Source organism: Mixophyes fleayi, chromosome 5 (assembly GCF_038048845.1).
Source record: "Mixophyes fleayi isolate aMixFle1 chromosome 5, aMixFle1.hap1, whole genome shotgun sequence".
Lineage (NCBI taxonomy): Eukaryota > Metazoa > Chordata > Amphibia > Anura > Limnodynastidae > Mixophyes > Mixophyes fleayi.
In genome coordinates, this window is record NC_134406.1 from 111,119,733 (window position 1) to 111,139,416 (window position 19,684).

Genomic DNA, 19,684 nt, shown 5'->3' on the forward strand with positions numbered 1-19,684 from the left:
ACCAAGCAAGGCTTAAAAGATCTCCTGGTCAGCATTGAAAAATTGATCCAATCAGAACTGCAAAAATCCACCATTGCACTCATCACTGAAGTGTTGGCCCTGGAAACACGAGTGAACACACTCTTACAACAGGCATTGAGTCATACTAACTTTATAAATGCCGATAATAGAAATTACAGAAACAATCTGCTACTGAAAAGAGGAGTAGTAGAAATAAGAGACCTGCAAAAATACCAGAGGTCTTAAAACAGATTTGCTCCCTGACATGTGTAAATTAGACAGAGCTTTACACCAAAATGCTAGAATGGGTAAACCTCCTCTAGACCTTTTTCTATGGCTCCTGAGCCCTCACAATTGTGTGAAAGTCCTGTTTTTTTTGGTTGTTTTTTTTTAAACTCTTTATTTTCGCGAAAACATGAGTTTCAGACAAATCATGTCAATAAAACTATAGAGAACGATATTCAATCTTAAGACATGTTAATATACATATTCAGCAGACGTAAATTAGCTATGGATTAAACTATAGAGATGCAAAACAGTCAAAATATGTTAACATGTCCTAAGTATAAGCAATAAAAATCTCTGTTGTAATGAAACTCTGTATCAAACTTGTTACTTTCCTTCATTTTTTTTCCTTTTAAAATAAGCATAGAAAAGTAGAAAAGAGGTAGGAAGGGAGAAGGGGGAAAAGAGGTAAGTCTAGAGAGCACAACTGTAAGATAGTTTTTTTATTTTTTTTTAAGTGATGGGCGTTGTTGCTTGATGAAAAGAGTACCAAAAATCCCATACTTTGTGAAAGTTTAGAATTTTGTCATGAAAAAGACTGGTAATATATTCCATTGTGGCCATGTACCATACACGAGATACTATACTTTGAAGGCTAGGGGGGTGGGGAGATTTCCAATCTTTTGCTATTTGCAAACGAGTAGCGGCACAAATATGCTGTACTAATCTATCTCCATGATTATTTAGGGCTTTGACCCGGGAACATAACAACATGACCATTGGGTCGGGCAGCACCTCAATTTCTAAGATTCTTGTGAGTAGATCAGCAACCTGGGTCCACAAGTTAAAGATACCAGGACATGTCCAACAGATATGATAGAATGAGCCCACCTCCCCGAATCCTCTCCAACATAGGTCTGAAGTGCCAAGATATATTATGTGTAGTCAGACTACGTAATTTGGAAGATCTGCAGAGTGAATGTATGAAGCCCAGGGCTGGATTAACCCGAGGTCTAACTGGGCTACAGCCCAGGGGCCCCGGGCATCTGTGGGGCCGCGCTACAGACTGTACAGCGGTCGGCGACTCCTATTGAACGGAGGTGACGTCACTCACCTCCATTGACAGGCTGCTGGCAATGGTCCGTCAACGGCGCTCATTAATCTCCTTACTAAGGAGATCTCGTGAGAGTGAGACTGTCTCACTCTCACGAGATCTCCTTAGTAAGGAGATTAATGAGCGCCGCGGAACATTTAATGTTTACACTAGATGGTACCTAGTACCAACCAGACTACAATAGTCTGGTTGGTATTAGGTACCATCTAGTGTAAACATTAAATGTATTCTCACAAATTCAAGTGTTGATGGAGATCTTGGAAATCCTCATCCTAAGCCGGGACCATCCCTCCTGATCCAAAACCTTGCCTGTGTCCTGAAGCCAGGCCTCCCAAATGGTTCAATGATATCAGACTTTGGACCCAGGAAAGTGTGATAGACCAGTGATATCAAGCCCAAAGCTCCAGCGCTATTCATACAACTCCTCTCAAAAGGTGTAGGATTACGTAATTTGGAAGATCTGCAGGGTGAATGTATGAAGCCCAGGGCCGGATTAACCCGAAGTCTACCTGGGCTATAGCATCGGTGGGGCCGCGCTACAGACTGTACAGCGGTCGGCGACTCCTATTGAATGGAGGTTGACGTCACTCACCTCCATTGACAGGCTGCTGGCAATGGTCCGTCCACGGCGCTCATTAATCTCCTTACTAAGGAGATCTCGTGAGAGTGAGACTGTCTCACTCTCACGAGATCTCCTTAGGAAGGAGATAGGTGCGCGCCGTGGAATGGACACTACAAGCAGGCAGGCAGCAGGGAGTGAGCTGACTGAAGAACACTGAGGTAAGCTCGCTCTTGGGGGCTGGCTGGCTCAGATTGTACATTGTATTTTTGGTGCAGAGAATTACAAGGGGGGGCTGGCTGGCACGCATAGTGTGCACTTTTGGGGGAGATATTTGCAGGGGGGTTTGTGGACTGACTGGCAAAAGTGTGCACTTTTGGGGGTGAAAATTGCAAGGGGGGTTGGGGGCTGGCTGGCACAGTGTGCACTTTTGGGGGTTATAGTTGCGGGAGGGGGGGCTGGCTGGCACAGTGTGCAGTGTTGGGGGGAGATATTTGCAGGGCGGGGTTTGGGGGCTGGCTGGCAAAGTGTGCACTTTTGGGGATGATAATTGCAGGGGGGGGGAGTGGGGACTGGCTGGCACAGTGTGCACTTTTGGGGGAGATATTTGCCAGGGGGGTTGGGGGCTGGCTGGCACAGTGTGCACTTTTGGGGGAGTTATTTGCAAGGAGGGTTGGGGGCTGGCACAGTGTGCTCTGTTGGGGGAGATAATTGCAGGAGGGCTGGGCTGACACAGTGGCACTGGGGGAGATCATTGTAGGTGTGGTTGGAACTGTTGGGAGCTTATCATGACTGGGGGGGTAGATCATGAACAAAAAAAAAGGCTAAAAGATAAGAGAAAAAAATATATAGTTTAATATGTGTAAATGGATTATGACATCACCATGTATATAGTGATTCCCTTGCATTCACACGCAATAGTCCCAAAATAGACCAAAACAGGTGAAAGAGACCCCCATTATTATTATTAGCACCATCTTTTATACCTTTCTATCTCCTGCTTTTCTGGTTCCTTGAGCTATTTGAATTTCAGCTTGCACACTTATTTGGTATACTTTAGAACTATTGGTGTGCATGCAGGGGAATCACTATATACGTGGTGATGTAATAATCCATTGAAGCACAATACACTATAATCTTTTTTGCTGCTCATTTTTTGGTGAGAACTCTGGACCCACACGGCTGGGAATTATTAAAGTAGAAGACGTTTCATCCCCTATGTGCTGGCTATGTTGTGAATTGTGAGCTGTGCCATAATATTGAAGCCTCTTTGCCATGATCTGTTAACATGTTAGATAATACATCATGTAGCTATTGTAATGGACTCATGCTATTGCAAAATATCTTTGTTAATATATGCCTGTTGCTATTGGTGAAGGACTATAGAATATTTTATGTGCAGAGGGTCAGTGGCAAGTGTCTGTATTCTGCATTAGTTTTGTACTTCCATATGTTTAGGGGGCTTCTGATGAAAGCCAGTTTGGATACCGACACTGGCTGCAGTTTACTGAGGCTGGCTGTTGTACTATTTATTTCAATGTTAGATTTTTCTGTCTACATGATAGCTAGGTATGATTTAATCATCTAAGGGTGTTGTGCGCTGTGAACTTTTGTTATAAGATATGATTTAATGTAAGTCATTTTAATGTCTCAAAGCCTACCAACCATCTACTTAACCCCCATTTCCTCCCTTTGCTCGTCCTCCCTTCTCTCCTCTTGCCTCAACTGGCTCCTCTTGTGCCCGGTCTGTTTACCCTCCCTTAGAATGTAAGCTCGTATGAGCAGGGCCCCCTCCCCTCCTGTCTCCATACCTGTTTTTCCGCTCCGTCTTTACTGCATATAACTAGTTTCTGAAGTATTGGTACTTTTTGTTCATTGTTCTGTATGGTTTCACCCTGTATAGTCTACTGTTAGTACTGTGTGCGGCGCTGCGGATACCTTGTGGCGCCTAACAAATAAATGATAATAATAATAATAATGTCTCGGCTACAATGGTAACCTCAGGATAAAAAATGTACAATGTTAATGTGCTTACATTTAATTTCTTCACATATATATTTTTGTTATTTATATGGCTTGAGCATTGAGTGAGTATGTTGTGCAATTAATTCTTCATCAATGAGGCGAAGTCTGCATGGTTAACTCCATAATTAAGGCTATTAATCTAAATGAAATGATCTTTAATTTGGTCTGTAATAGGTTGATGTTCTCTTTCTGTACTGACTGAAACCAATTCCAGGGGGTCTTGTCTGTCTGCCCTTTGTCTGCTTTCTGCCATTTTCCAATTCTTCTGGACTGGCTTTGGAAATTGATACTATATCATGCCCTCAAGCTGTATGATTGACAGGACAACTTTGGGAAGAATAATCCTGGTGTTGGCAACATTTGTGTTCCCTTGTTTGCTAGTAAATATCCATATCTATCGGCATATTTTGTTTATTATGATGCGTGGAAGCTTCCATATTATTTTATAGAAAAGTTAAAAGTAAAATTTAATATATACTAATCTATATGATGTTCCTTACAGTGCAATTTGTCTCAAGCTAATTAATTTCTGGCTTGATTTATATTGCTAAGGGTATTCTAAAAAGAAAATTAATTACCATCTGGATGAAAGTGTTCTTTCCTTCTAGCCAGTACATAATGAATAAAAAGTCTATAACGCTACTGGTACAATGTCTTCAAATATGTTACTGCAGTGGTTCCCAAACTGTGCGCCTGAGATGCCTTGGAGATCTCACAGGGGTGCCTTGGTCAGGGCCAGTGGTAAGCAAGGTGGGGGACTACTTGGTAATTATTTTGGCTAAGGGGTGCCTTGAAAAATTTTGGGAGACCCTAAGGGTGCCTTAAACTGAAAAAGTTTGGAATCCACTGTGTTACTGGGTAGATGAAGTGGCTGCTGAGGTGATACATTGGGTCTGAGGTTGGAGGGCGGGGTAATGACTGGGGAGGTGACGTGGCTGCAACGGGGACATCTAATGATTTGGCAAAGGGTGAGGGTCTGATGGATTGATATTTTTTAATAATTTCACCTTTTCAGATTAATTATGTCAGAGAAGAAGGCGTTTGAGAGTGGAGCAAGCAAAAAAAAAAAGACAACAGGAGAAGACACGAAAGTATGAAGAACTGCTCAGCCAATGTCCAAACTTATTTGATCTTGGATTCAAACTAGAGATGAGCGCACTCGGATTTCCTGAATCCGAGCCCACCCGAACGTTTCCGATCCGAGTCGGATCCGAGACAGATCCTGAAACCTGAAACCGAGGCTCGGAGTCATAATCCCGCTGTCGGATCTTGCGATACTCGGTTCCTATAAATTCCCCGCTAGTCGCCGCCATCTTCACTCGGGCATTGATCAGGGTAGAGGGAGGGTGTGTTAGGTGGTCCTCTGTTCTGGTAGATCTCGTGCTGTTTAGTTCTGTGCTGTGCTGTGCTGTGTTCTGCAGTATCAGTCCAGTGGTGCTGTGTGCTGTGCTCTGTGCTTCTAAGGGCATAGTTCTTTATTTCCCCATTATTCCCAAGTGTTTAAAAAATTAAAAAAAACTTATAAAAATAATACAAAAAAAAAATTAAAAAAAAAATTAATTACAACAAAATTTGCAAAACCAATCCTGCAGTATAAGCCCATTGGTACTGCAATATTACCACGTTCACACATTCTGCAGTATCTTGTGCTACATATAATGGAGACCAAAAATTCGGAGGATAAAGTAGGGAAAGATCAAGACCCACTTCCTCCTAATGCTGAAGCTGCTGCCACTAGTCATGACATAGACGATGAAATGCCATCAACGTCGTCTTCCAAGCCCGATGCCCAATCTCCTAGTACAGGGCATGTAAAATCCAAAAAGCCCAAGTTAAGTAAAAGTAGCAAAAAGAGAAACCAAATCAAGTGTCCTCAGTGCTCTAAAAAATGCGGTTGTACCCACTGTCCACTTAACCACGGACATGTGGACAAGTGGTTCTGGGCAAACGAAGGACTATATGACTGTGACAGCCCACTGGGTAGATGCATCCGCTTCCGCAGCAACAGCAACAGCTGCATCAGTAGCAGCATCTACAAAATGGCTGCTCGTGCAAAGGCAGGCAACATTGTGTATTACAGGCTTTAATAAGAGGCACAACGCTGACAACATATTAGAGAAACTGAGGGAAATTATCTCCCAGTGGCTTACCCTACTTAGACTCTCATGGGGATTTGTGGTGTCAGACAATGCCAGCAACATTGTGCGGGCATTAAATATGGGCAATTTCCAGCACGTCCCATGTTTTGCCCACACCATTAATTTGGTGGTGCAGCATTACCTCAAGAGTGACAGGGGTGTGCAGGAGATGCTTGCGGTGGCGCGCAAAATTGCTGGACACTTTCGGCATTCAGCCAGTGCCTACCGCAGACTAGAGGCACATCAAAAAAGCATGAACCTGCCCTGCCATCACCTCAAACAAGAGGTTGTGACGCGCTGGAACTCCACCCTCTATATGCTGCAGAGGATGGAGGAGCAGCAAAAGGCCATTCAGGCCTACACAGCCACCTACGACATAGGCAAAGGAGTGGGGATGCACCTGAGTCAAGCGCAGTGGAGACTGATTTCCGTGTTGTGCAAGGTTCTCCAGCCGTTTCAACTTGCCACACGAGAAGTCCATTCCGACACTGCCAGCTTGAGTCAGGTCATTCCCCTGATCAGGCTGTTGCAGAAGCAGCTGGAGAAAGTGAGGGAGAAGCTGGTAAACCATTGCGATTACACCAAGCATGTAGCTCTTGTGGATGTAGCCCTTCGTACGCTTTGCCAGGATCCGAGGGTGGTCTCTCTTTTAAAGTCAGAGGAATACATTCTGGCCACCGTGCTCGATCCTCGGTTTAAAGCGTATGTTGTGTCTCTGTTTCCGGCGGATACAAGTCTACAGCGGTGCAAAGACCTGCTGGTCAGGAGATTGTCCTCTGAAGAGGACTGCGACATGCCAACAGCTCCACCCTCATTTTCTTCCACATCTATGGCTGCGAGGAAAAAGCTAAGTTTTCCTAAAAGAGCCGCTGGCGGGGATGCTGATAACATCTGGTCCGGACTGAAGGACCTGCCAACCATTGCAGACATGTCTACTGTCGCTGCATTGGATGCTGTCACAATTGAAAAAATGGTGGAGGATTATTTTGCTGACACCATCCAAATAGACATGTCAGACAGTCCATATTGTTACTGGCAGGAAAAAAAAGGCAGTTTGGAAGCCCCTGTACAAACTGGCTCTATTTTACCTGAGTTGTCCCCCCTCCAGTGTGTACTCGGAAAGAGTTTTTAGTGCAGCGGGGAACCTGGTCAGTGAGCGGCGAAGGAGGTTTCTTCCTCACAACGTTGAAAAAATGTTTATAAAAATGAATAATCAATTCCTCAATGAAGTACAGCACTGCCCTCCAGATAGTACAGAGGGACCTGTGGTTGTGGAGTCCAGCAGGGACGAATTGATAATGTGTGAGGAGGATGAAGTACACACTGTAGGGGGAGAGGAATCAGAGGTTGAGGATGAGGACGACATCTTGTCTCAGTAGAGCCTGTTTATTTTGTACAGGGAGAGATGAATAGCTTTTTTGGTGTGGGGGCCCAAACAAACCAATCATTTCAGCCACAGTTGTTTGGTAGGCCCTGTCGCTGAAATGATTGGTTTGTTAAAGTGTGCATGTCCTATTTCAACAACATAATGGTGGGTGGGAGGGCCCAAGGACAATTCCATCTTGCAACTCTTTTTTTGGCATTATGTGACCATTCAACAGTCGTTTGCCATGTTCAAAAAGTAAAACAAAATGTCAACAAATTCAAAAAATTAAACCAAAAGTAAAATGTCCTGTCATTATTTAAAACAAGAGGTATTGACGTGCTAGAACTACTGTAGTGTTTATATGTTCTAAACACTACACTTGGAAGTTGGAGGAGGTATTGTGGCCCCGGTACCAAATTCAGTACCGGGGCCACTACACTATGCAGTCCATAAACTTTTTTGGTGGAATTCAGACCCATGGAGGGTTTTTTAATTATATTGTGGAGACCACTTCTCTACGCAGTCCAGATACATTTTTTGGTGCGATTAAGACCAGTTCAGGGTTTTTAAATTATATTGTGGTGACCACTCCTCTACGCAGTCCAGGTACATATTTTGGTGCGATTCAGACCAGTTGATGGTTTTCTTATTATATTGTGGTGACCACTCCTCTACGCAGTTCAGATACATTTTTTGTGCGATTAAGACCAGTTCAGGGTTTTTAAATTATATTGTGCGGTGACCACTCCTCTACGCAGTCCAGGTACAATTTTTGGTGCGAATCAGACCAGTTCAGGGTTTTTAAATTATATTGTGGTGACCACTTCTCTACGCAGTCCAGGTACATTTTTTGGTGCGATTCAGACCAGTTAATGGTTTTCTTATTATATTGTGGGGACCACTCCACTACGCAGTCCAGAAAGATACCTCGTTGCAACGTTTTGGACTAATAACAATATTGTGAGGTGTTCAGAATACACTGTAAATTAGTGGAAATGATTGTTATTGAATGTTATTGAGGTTAATAATAGCGTAGGAGTGAAAATAAGCCCACAAACCTGATTTTTGAACTTTTTATGCTTTTTTTTTTAAAAAAAAAAAATCCGAATCCAAAACCTTAAATCCGAACTAAAACCTTTCGGCAGGTGTTTTGCGAAACAAATCCGAACCCAAAACCTCAAGAAAATCCGAATCCAAAACACGAGACACCAAAAGTCGCCGGTTCACATCCCTAATTCAAACCCAAGGCAGGCACAGCACCATTACAGCAGCCAGAGCTAACAGTAGCTGAAGAGCAGCCAGAGCCAACAACAGGAGAAGAGCAGCCACAGCCAACAACAAGTGCATCAAATGATAACACAATAACTGAGGTTGTCTCTACTGAGGTTGTCTCTAATACTGATGCCACAGGGATTGAATCTGAGATTGTTCATCTGAGGAAAGATAACCTTGCATTTGAGTATCAAAATGACATTGGTTTGTGGACAATTGACAATATAACAAATAAGGTACGTGACTTTTGGTGCAAGCAAGGTCCCGTGGATTGCCAGCACCATGATGATGACTTTTCTCTATCCGAAAGAGTATACTCCGATCAGAGAAGAAAATGTTCACGTGCTTTGATATTCCGAAAACACATAACTGGTGAAACAATTAAAAGGGAATGGCTAGTGTATTCTCCTTCAACAGGGAATGTATATTGCTGTGCTTGCGTTCTCTTTGATGGTATTCATGGAGTGAAAACACAGTTTTCTCATGGTGGATTTTCAGATTGGAAACATGCTGCTACACGCATTTCAGAACATGAAAAAAGCAATGACATAGGACATCTATGATGACATGCTTTTCTAGGGGTAAAGACCTTGGACGAATTGATTCCATAATGGAAATTGAATTCACAAAGGAAAAGGAATACTGGGCAAAAGTACTGCAAAGAGTAGTTTCTACTATCAAATTTCTCTCATCTCGTGGATTAGCTTTACAGAACTCCTCAATTCTCAACACAACGGCAACTTCCTTGGCATTCTTGAATTACTTGCTGAATATGATCCTTTTCTTAGTTCACATATAGCAAAATAGGGTAATCAAGGAAGAGGAAAAGCTTCATATTTATCTTCAACAATATGTGAGAAAATCATTGAGATTATGGGAAACAAAGTTTTGCAAACCATTGTAGAAGAAATCAAGGAAGCCAAATACTTTTCCCTAAGTGTTGATTCAACACCTGACAATTCTCATACTGATCAGTTGACTGTAGTTGTTCGGTATGTTAAAAAATCAGAAAAGGTTGTTGAACGTTTTCTCACTTTTATTCCCATCATGGTACGTAACACTGGAGAAGCTCTTGCCAACATTATCTTGAAATACTTTCACCAAATTGGTATTGATGTAGCTAATCTAAGAGGACAGTCCTATGACAACGCATCAAACATGTCAGGATGCTACAAAGGGCTGCAAGCACAGATTACAAATATCAATCCTCTTGCGCATTATATTCCATGTGCTGCACACTCCCTCAACTTAGTAGGTGTATGGGCTGTGGAAAGCTGCATTGGAGCTATATCATTCTTTAATCTAATACAAAAAATGTACAATTTCTTTTCTGGTTCCACTCAACGTTGGTCAGTTATGCTTCAGTGCCTCAAGGATGAATATGGAAGTCAGTCTACATTAGTAGCTAAAAGGACATCCGATACTAGATGGTCTGCAAGGGCTGATGCTGTAAAGGCTCTGTCTAAAGGCTACAGCTCTTTTCAAAAGACTTTGCGGATAATCTCAGAAAATTGTAATCAGAAAGCTGACACATGTTATGAGGCAAATATTATTCTCAAACAACTTGCAAAATTGGAAACAGTTCTCTTGGCAGACTTCTGGGCTGTCATACTTGAGAGATTCAATCAAGTCAGCAAGTCACTTCAAGGTGAAACACTGGAGCTTCAAACAGCTATTAAACTTCTTAAATCTCTCGTAGATTTTTTGATGACACAGCGAAATCAGTTTGAAGTGTTTGAAAGTAAAGCACACAATAAAGTTGGAGATGCACAATATTGATATGAACACAAGCGACAATCGAAAAGAAAAGGAAGCATTGTTGGTAATGCTGAAAATGTTATTTTGCAAGTAAAAGAGAAATTTAAGGTGAAAATATATCTACCCATCATAGATAACTTATGTTCAGCTCCTGCACATCGCATTGAAGCATACAAAAATGTTCACTCACTATTTGGTTTCCTGGTTGAATTCCCAACAATGAGTGATGCAGACATTTCAACAGCAGCAGCCAAATTTCAGCAGATTTACTCAGGTGACACAGAGCCTGAATTTGTGGCCGAAATTCTTCACTTCAAGAACTTTGTAGCGGAATTTGATGAATTCAAGCAAAATGCTCAATATCTAAGGGCTTCTGATATCTACAACCTTGTAGCAAACAATGGATTAACATCTTCATTACCCAATGTTGAAATAGCTCTGCGGATTTACATGTGCTTGATGATAACTAATGCTACTGGAGAAAGGAGTTTCTCCAAGATGAAACTTTTGAAGAATGCATACAGATCGACAATGGCACAAGAAAGTCTCAATAGACTTGCTATTATGGCAATAGAAAATTATATTCTAAAGGATTTACAATTTAACAATGTTTTAGAGCAATTTGTTTCAAAGAAATTACGCAGAACAAAGTTTTGATTTTTATTTGTTTATAAGTAACCTTGTAAGAAAAAATAAAATTTTGTATTTAACTTCTGTTTGGCATTTTGAAAATAATTATTTGGTATATTAAAAGAAACACAGCTCAAACTACTTATGCCCAATCCGATATTACTGGGGAGCCCCCAATAATATCGGATTAGGCATAGGTCGCTTGACAAATGGGGGCCTCACAGTACCCCTAGCCCAGGGGCCTACAGTGTCTTAATCCGGCCCTGATGAAGCCTCTAATTTGTATGTAAGCAAAATGCAAGGACGAAGGAAGGCCCTTTTTCTCCCTAAGATCTGGAAAAGACTAGGGAGCAAATTCTCCTAGGATGTGGGTAAACTGAGTGAAGCCCACCTCTTGCCAAGGATGTAAGAATGACTGAAGGTTTCCTGCCGGGAAATCTGGGTGGTGCCACAGCGGGGTGAGTGGAGAAGGAAATGTAGTAAGCTCCCACCTTCTGTGGAGTCTGTCCCATAAGTTGAGTGTAAACTGTATGGAGGGGTGCGAGTAAACTGAGGCCGGCCTTTGATTTCTGGGGAGCCAGGGAAGCAAGTTAAGGTTATGGTCTGGTGTCTGTGCATTCTCGAGATCGACCCATCTCTTTATCCCCGGGGCAGACTTCCAGGTATGATATGACTAAGGTTGACTGCCTGATAATAGCGCTCAAAAAGCGGCAAACCATATCCTCCCGAATGAGTGGATTTAGATAGACATGACCTTTTGAGCCTCGACTTTTTCCCTTGCCATATGAATTTACCACGTAACGATTGCAGGTTTGTTAAAAAAGTACCTGGTACCGGAATAGGTAGTGTCTGGATTAGATATAAAACTCTAGGTTAAAAGTTCATCTTTATCACATTGATCCTACCAAACCAGGAGATGAAAAGCGAGTCCCATTTTATCAGGTCCCTTTTTACTGAATCTAAAAGAGGGGTGAAGTTAGCATGGAACAGCTGTTTATATTCCTTTGTGATCTGGACCCATAAATAACGTACCGCCTTAGGGCGCCACTGGAAGTTAAATGAGGATTCGAGTATGTTTTTGACATCGCTGGGGACTTGAAGTGATAGGGCTTCTGACTTAGTGTTATTTATTTTATAATCTGACAAGGATCCATATTCCTTGAGTTCTTCAAGAAGATTTGGGAGAGAGATGAGGGGGTTTGAGAGTGTTAACAAAACGTCATCAGCAAATAACGATAACTTGAAGTGACGGGGGCCAATTCGTATCCCTGAAATATCCTGATTTCGCCTAATAGCAGCAGCCAATGGTTCAATACAAAGGGTGTACAGCAAGGGAGATAGGGGACTCCCTTGTCTGGTGCCGTTACCTAAAGAAAATTCTTGGAACAGAAGCCCATTAGTTAAAACAGAGGAGGAGGGATGATGATATAGGGCCTGCATGGCCGATAGAAATGTAGGCGTTTAAGCGATTTGCTAGAACTTTAGCAAAAAGTTTAATATCAGCATTAATTAGTGAAATAGGGTGACAGTTGGGACAGCAGGTTGGGTCCTTGTTTGGTTTAGGGATTACCACTATAGAGGAGCGGGTGGATTCAACATGGAATTTATCCCCATCAATATGTGATTGCATAACTGAGTCAGGTAAGGAACCAGCTCTTTACAGAATGTCTTGTAATATAGCATCATAAAGCTGTTGGGACCAGGGGCCTTAGAGTTTTTTTGAGATTTTAATGCCGATATTATTTCCTCGCTAGTTATAGCCTCATTGAGAGTAGAGGCCTGATGCGGAGAAAGTGATGGCAACGAGCATTTATCTAGATAGGTATTGATGGCTTGAGAAGAGGCTCTCGAGGTGGTTTGGCCCTTGTGAAGGTTGTATAGATTTTCATAATCCTGTGAAAAGTTTCATTTATGATCCTAGGGTCATAGGATAAGTCCCCTTTCTTGTTTGCAACTGAATTGATTATTTGGGACCCCCGCTTGGCTCTCAATCTCCTGGCTAAAAGTGTATCGGCCTTATTACCTTTCTCAAAAAAGGTTTGGTTAAGCCATCTAAGCTGACGCTCTGTCCTTTCTGCAAGAATCGCCTGTATTTCGCTTCTAGTTTTTTGTATCTTTTGGAATAGTGAAGGGGAACTAGACTCCTTATGTAGTGTTTCCAGGTTCTCAAGCTGGAGCTTAAGTTTATTAAGAGTCTCGTTACGTTCTTTTTTCCTCCGAGAGGCGAACTGAATGATATCCCCCCAAATAACCGCCTTGTGAGCTTCCCAGGTTGTGGGAATCTGAACCTCTGAATCTAAGTTAATTTCAAAGTATTTTGCAATGGAGTCAGATATAAGATCTTTAAACCTGGGGAGTTTAAGAAGAGTCTCGTTTAGTCTCCATGAGGTTCTGCCCCGAGGATTTTGAAAAAGGTCAACCGTGAGTGATAATATGGAGTGATCTGACCATGTATTGAATACAATATCGGCCTTTTTTATATGTTGGAATAAATTTGTGCACCCCATAAACATGTCAATCCGGGAATAGGTTTTGATGGGGAAAAGAATAAAACGTATAATCCCTGGATGTGGGATATAATGCTCGTCATATATCAAATAGGCCTGCCTCAGCCACTTGTTTCTGCAGATGTTTTGTGTGGGAAGATGGGGGGGAGGCATGTCTAGATGCAGATCTGTCTAGAAGAGGGGACATAATGGTATTGAAGTCACCCCCTAGTAGAAGCAGACCCTTGCGGAATTTATATAATTCTGAGAAAAAGTGGGTAAAGAAGGCTGCCTGACCTGTATTTGGAACGTAGATGTTGGCAAAGGTTATGTCAAGATGACCAATCTTTCCCATCAGGAGGAGAAATCGGCCCTCAGGGTCGTCCTTTATTGCTGACAAAACAAACGGAACTGTGGCAACTCCATTTTTCTTTGTGGAATGAGAGGAGTAGTAGGCATTGGAATATCTTCTAGACATCAAGGAGGGATGGCCACCAGCCCTAAAATGAGTCTCCTGCAAGAAAATTACATCACCATTAAGTTTGTGAAGTGCGTGAAATAACATGGAGCGTTTCTGGGGAGTGTTTAGCCCCTTAGCTTTGATGGAAAGTGCTGTAAAGGCCATAGTCAAACTTCTGCAGGATAATACCTATAGCAGGTGTGGGGTCGTCTGGGTTTTGGTACCTAGGGGAGAAAGAAGTAGAGAGGGTAGGATTAGGAGGGAGAGTAGGGAAAGCAAAGGAGAGAGAAAATTTCTAAAAAGACAGAGGAAGAAGGTAAGAGTGTAGGTTCGTACCTCATAGGCAGAGGAGAGACCTACTAGAACAGTGCCTGAAAACCTAAGTAAGCTTAAAATCTAGGCAACATATGCCTACTTAAATATCTAAACCAAGGCACAGAGTTTGGGAATGTGTATAAAATTTAAACTACAAAAAAATATTTAAATAACTCCCAGTGTAAACGGGTACGCGGCTGGAAGGACAGGAAACGCAAAAACAAACATCAATTGTATAGTTAACCAATAACATCTACATCTAAGGTATTTAGAAGTCCAACATGACAAAGTCAACATTTTTTAGAAAAATGAGGTAAAATGTAAGCATTTGAAGAGAGGAAAAAAATGAGAACATAATATTTCTGCATGACTTCCATATCAAAAAGACAGATTTACAAGTCAGGGAGGTTGCTGCGAAGAACTCTGGGGGTCTCTTCCCACGACCCAATCCAAACGAGAGAGACTAAGCCTATGGAGCAGATCTTTTCATTCATTTGGCGTACGGATCGACTCTTGATGGCCCTCTACTTCTATAATCAGGCAGAAGGGGAAGCCCCAACGATATATATAACCTTTTTCTCTAAGAATGCGGGTAACCTCTCTGATATCACGTCTTTTGGCTATCGTGGAGGGAGCGAGATCTTGAAAAACCTGGATCCGGGAACCTTCAAAAAGGGTATAGGAAGAGTTCCTAACTGCATTAGTTATAATTTCCTTGGTCTTGAAAGATAGTAGTCTCAATATCACATCACGAGGAGGTTCAGTATCCTTGGGGCGAGGTCTAAGGGCCCTATGCACCCGTTCGATCTGCATCGGGTGATTGGATAATGTGGAGTCCAGAGAGGAGAAGAATCTACTCACAAAATCTTCCAGATCCTTGGTTTCGACTGATTCAGGGATGTTACGTAATCTAAGATTATTACGACGTTCCCTATTCTCCACGTCCTCCATCTTATCCCTCAGGAAATCATTTTTTTAAGCAGAAAATTTATGTCCTTGGAGGCTTCATTTTGAAACGTGAGTGACGATTCCATCTTATTTTCAAGAACCGAGGTTCTCTTAGAAATTACAACCATTTCTGCTTTAAGATCTCTATTGCCTTCTGGAGGTCGACGGAAAAAGCGTTGGTGCACTCCACGATCAGATTCCGTAATTCAGTAAAGTCCGCCTTGGTTGAAGGGATGGTAGAGACTGGAGGGTCCTGTTCGCCGTGAACCCCCATAGGTGAGTGAGGAGGAGAAGAAGTAGAAGCTTTGTCTTGGCAGGAGAAATGTTGAGTAATCTCTCCTGTCGCGCCTTTGCGGCCTCTACCTGCAGATTTATTCATGTTGGATGCAGATTCGCTGAAAAACCGTTCGCTGATGATCAGTTATGAAGCAGACAGATGGGGGACAGACCCACGCAGTCTAAGTTGACATATTCTACGGAGACAAGACTAAGTGGAAAGGCAAAAGTAGACACCAATTACTCCGAACAGGTTTCCTCTCAGAGGAATCTTATGGCTCCTGTTTATGTCCGGGGATTCTTGTAAGTGAGTACGTATGGATATAGCGTGTAAGCCGATTTGAGACTTGTATGCTAGAAGCTGTTCAGGAGGATCAATCAGTGCAACAGGGACAGTAATGACAGGGCTGAGTTCAGGCCTGAGCCTTTAAAGAACAATTCAGGCTCACTGATCAGCTTAAGAATTAGTTAGATATACCAGACAAAATGGTTTAGAAATGTTCACTGGTCACTGCAGTGACTGGCAGTTATAGTTGGGTTTGCAGGCCCCTGACCCTACTTCCTCAAGGGTCCCAAGATAATATATGGAGGTTAGCTCGGGCCTCTGTTATTACAAAAGTCACGGTTTCAGGGGTAAAAAGCAGAAATTCTGCTAATACAGGTAGTGGGAGACCAGGAGTTAGGACCACGAGGGCTAGTAATGGTGGAGGCTAAACACCTCTGTGACTCACAGTTAACCGAGGCGCGAATGCAACCGCAGTGGGGCAAAGTGATGGTTAATGTGGAGCCAACCGTGCAGCGTGGATATTGCAGGGATTCTTGTACTTCAGCCCCGTGATGATCGCTTCTTCTCCCGCGCCTGACAAGGGTCCCGAGGCCCTTTTGGTTGCTTTCCTCTCGGCGGAAGATCTGTAAGAGCCTCTGTGTATTTCTCTACCCCAGATGGCTTCAGGGAAATATGACCACAGAGGTCACGATACTGGGTTGCATCGGATGTCTCCAGTCCCAGGGATCTGTCCCCCACCACGGTATTAGTCCCCCACCACGGTATCTCGGGCTTGCACCCAAACTGTGTGTCAGAGTTTGGTGTCCTATGATTGTGGTCGCAGTTACCAAGCATCGCAGTTGCTCACGATTGCCACCTTTTGGGGTGAGGCTTAAGGCGGTGGTCTGATTGCTGACAGAGCGATGGTCTCAGCGCTGCACGGGGTCTCGGTAAGCAACGTCCGGCCGGGCCGAGGAAGAGCTGGTGTAAGTGTGTATTCACTGCCTTACCAGTATTGGGGGATCCCCTTCAGGCTTATAGTGTTTGATCAGCCTCACGCAGCCAGATAAGGACCAGCGTATGCGGTGGATGTGCATCTTCCACCCCAAGTGTTCCGAGTGCACCGCCTGGCCAATCTGGCCAGAGCAGTTTTGATTCGGCTGGTCTTTGTGGGGGGTTTTCGTGCAATCTCCGACCCCAAGGCACTGTAGAGGCCACCTTGCCACGTGAGGCCAGGCCTCACTCCAGGGTTTAGGGCGTACGGCCAAGCTGCGTGTCCGGAACGGATCCCCTCTGATGCCAGGAGTTCTTAATGTGCTCCCAACCCGGTCAGGGGAAGAATTGCCTGGAATTTCACAGCCGAGCTGGATCCTTAATAGTTTAGCCGAGGAGCTCAGTTCAAACACGTCTTCCCGGCGGGGAGTCCAAGCCACGCCCCAAAGTCCTGGTTTTTTTATTTATATGATACTTCATCATCATTTAAAAATCTATTTATTTAGCACCAGCAAATTCCATAGCGCTTTACCATCGGGAACAAACACAGTAATAAAACAATACTGAGTAATACAGACGGACAGGTAAGAAGGCTCTGCTCGCAAGCTTAAAATTTATGGGACAATGGGGTTTTGATACATGAAGTTAAGTACTACACTTCACTGTAGACTGAAATGGTAGACTTGAAAGTTTCTTTACTGAATATTTTAGGATATCCCTACTGGACTGTGTTAGATCACCTTACACAAGAGAACGGACACATCATGAGGACACACAAACATCTCTTCAACCCTCAAAAGAAGCTAGTTTTGTTTTGCCCTCCTATTTGGTCCCAAGTGCAACGTTTGCAAGAACTATTTTTGCCTACGACTATAAGGCTCACAATTCCAGCATGTCTTGTCTACTGTTATAGAGATTAGTGTTACCATGTTGTCCATAATCATCTGGATTGATTGTAATGGGCTTGTATCAGGTTATTGTTCAATCTACTTTTGTTTGATGTTTAGTTTATTTTGACCTACTAGTTTTTAGAATAGTTTTCTACCAGAGAATTAGAAAACGCTATCTACCCAAAGACTTTTCAATATACTGTTTACCTTTATATTACTAGGTCAGTAGTCATCTAATGCATTAAAAATTGACTGAAATGCATCTAACCTGATTAACCTATTAAATGGAATACAATTGCAGAATACTAAGATAGAGAAAGATTAAGAAGTACTAGATGACACAAAGCTAAATAGCATACAGTGCCAGGCAGTGGCTGTAAAGATAAATGCATGTGATACATAGTATTACCATTGTAAACGTCACTAGTTAGACTACATCTTAAATAAGGGTTACAGTTTTGTCCATCTCAACATAAGAAGGGCAGAGTAGAAATAGAAAGGGATCAGAAATGGGGTGACTTCTTAATAAATGCAATGGACCTATTAACTTATAAAGAGAGTTTAGAAAAACTAGGTTTGTTCAACCTAGGCACCTTAGAGGGGACCTTATTAATATGTATCAATATTCAAAGTCTATACAAAGAATTGAATAATGTACCTTTTGTAGCAAAGAACATGCAGAGGCCATTAGATAAGAAATGATGTATGATGCCATAATTAGTAGAGGATATTATAGGGTTGACTTATAGTGTCCAGAAGGGTTATCTTCTCCTGTCATGCTAAATTGTCAACTGGGGGTTATGTTTTGCCTTCCTCTGAATAACACATTTATAATTTATGAAAGGTAGATAACAGCTTGATGGACCAGTGATTTTTTAAACCTTAATAACAATGTAACTGTGTCACGTACTATGCGAATCCACAGTAAATGAAGACGTTCATACCGAAATGGTCACCATGAGGGGTGGAGGATAATAGGTGTCGGGAATCCAAATAATATCTATAATACTGTTTAAAAATGAAAACAGGCTGTAGCAGTGTGGTTTTTTTATTTTACAGAGCAGCACACCTTATAATAATAGCTGAAAATACTAGATCAATCATTAATAAGATAGGTTGGTACATGCATTGTATACATCTAATTAATTTTCTGTTAAAATCTTGCCCCTGTGCGGGTCCTGCTCCACATGTGCAGCAGATTGATATGCTAATAAGACTACATTTAATAATGAAGACAGTAAGAAAATTGTAATGACATTAGTATGTTTGCCTTCTAGGATATGTCCAGTTTGATGCACACAATTTACGAAGTTGTGGATCAGTCTGTTAACCATTCGTCTAATAACAGTAAAACACTCAGGGTTAAACTGACAGTGAGCCCTGAGCCTGCAACAAAGAAAAGGGAAAACTCAAGTACTGTCCAAGGTAAGTACAACACAATACATAGTAAATTATGTGACATTCACATGCATCTTCCTGCCAGCTCATCATCTACATATTGTATAATTATTTTAAATGCTGTGTTGTAATCTATTTGTGTTTGAGACAAGGAATTAATATTATTATTGTACATTTGTAAGGCACCAAAGGCTCCACAGCACCATACAGTAGGGAAAACAGTATATACATAAAACAGGGACATACAAGGCAGAAAAAATAAATGCAAACATGAAAACAAATTATAGTCATTTATTGTCATTACTATAATTCAAATGATAGCAGCAATGTCAAAATAAATTTTTAAGCCTTCTTAAAGAGACACTTTCACTAGAGTAGTAAGGGAAGTAGGGTTCCCCTCAATTTTGCATCAAGAATTCTAAGATATAAACATGGCTGGGCTCTGCCTTGCCAGTGCCACCTCATGTCATTTCTTACAATGCTCTCCACCAGTAGGGATCAATGAAAAATGAGACCCAAATAAAAGGAGGTGGCCATGGGGAGACAAAGGTCTGTCCAAAATCATG

General features: G+C 42.2%; 1 protein-coding gene across 2 annotated transcripts in view; it reads left to right on the forward strand.

The window, feature by feature from the left end:
- NKD2 (NKD inhibitor of Wnt signaling pathway 2) overlaps positions 1-19,684 on the forward strand; it is a 149,635-nt gene that overhangs the window by 101,157 nt on the left and 28,794 nt on the right. For both annotated transcript variants that reach the window (XM_075212689.1, XM_075212690.1), the window contains one exon: positions 18,998-19,145. In XM_075212689.1, coding sequence (XP_075068790.1) covers positions 18,998-19,145 — 148 coding nt within the window. The remainder of the gene's footprint in view (positions 1-18,997; positions 19,146-19,684) is intronic.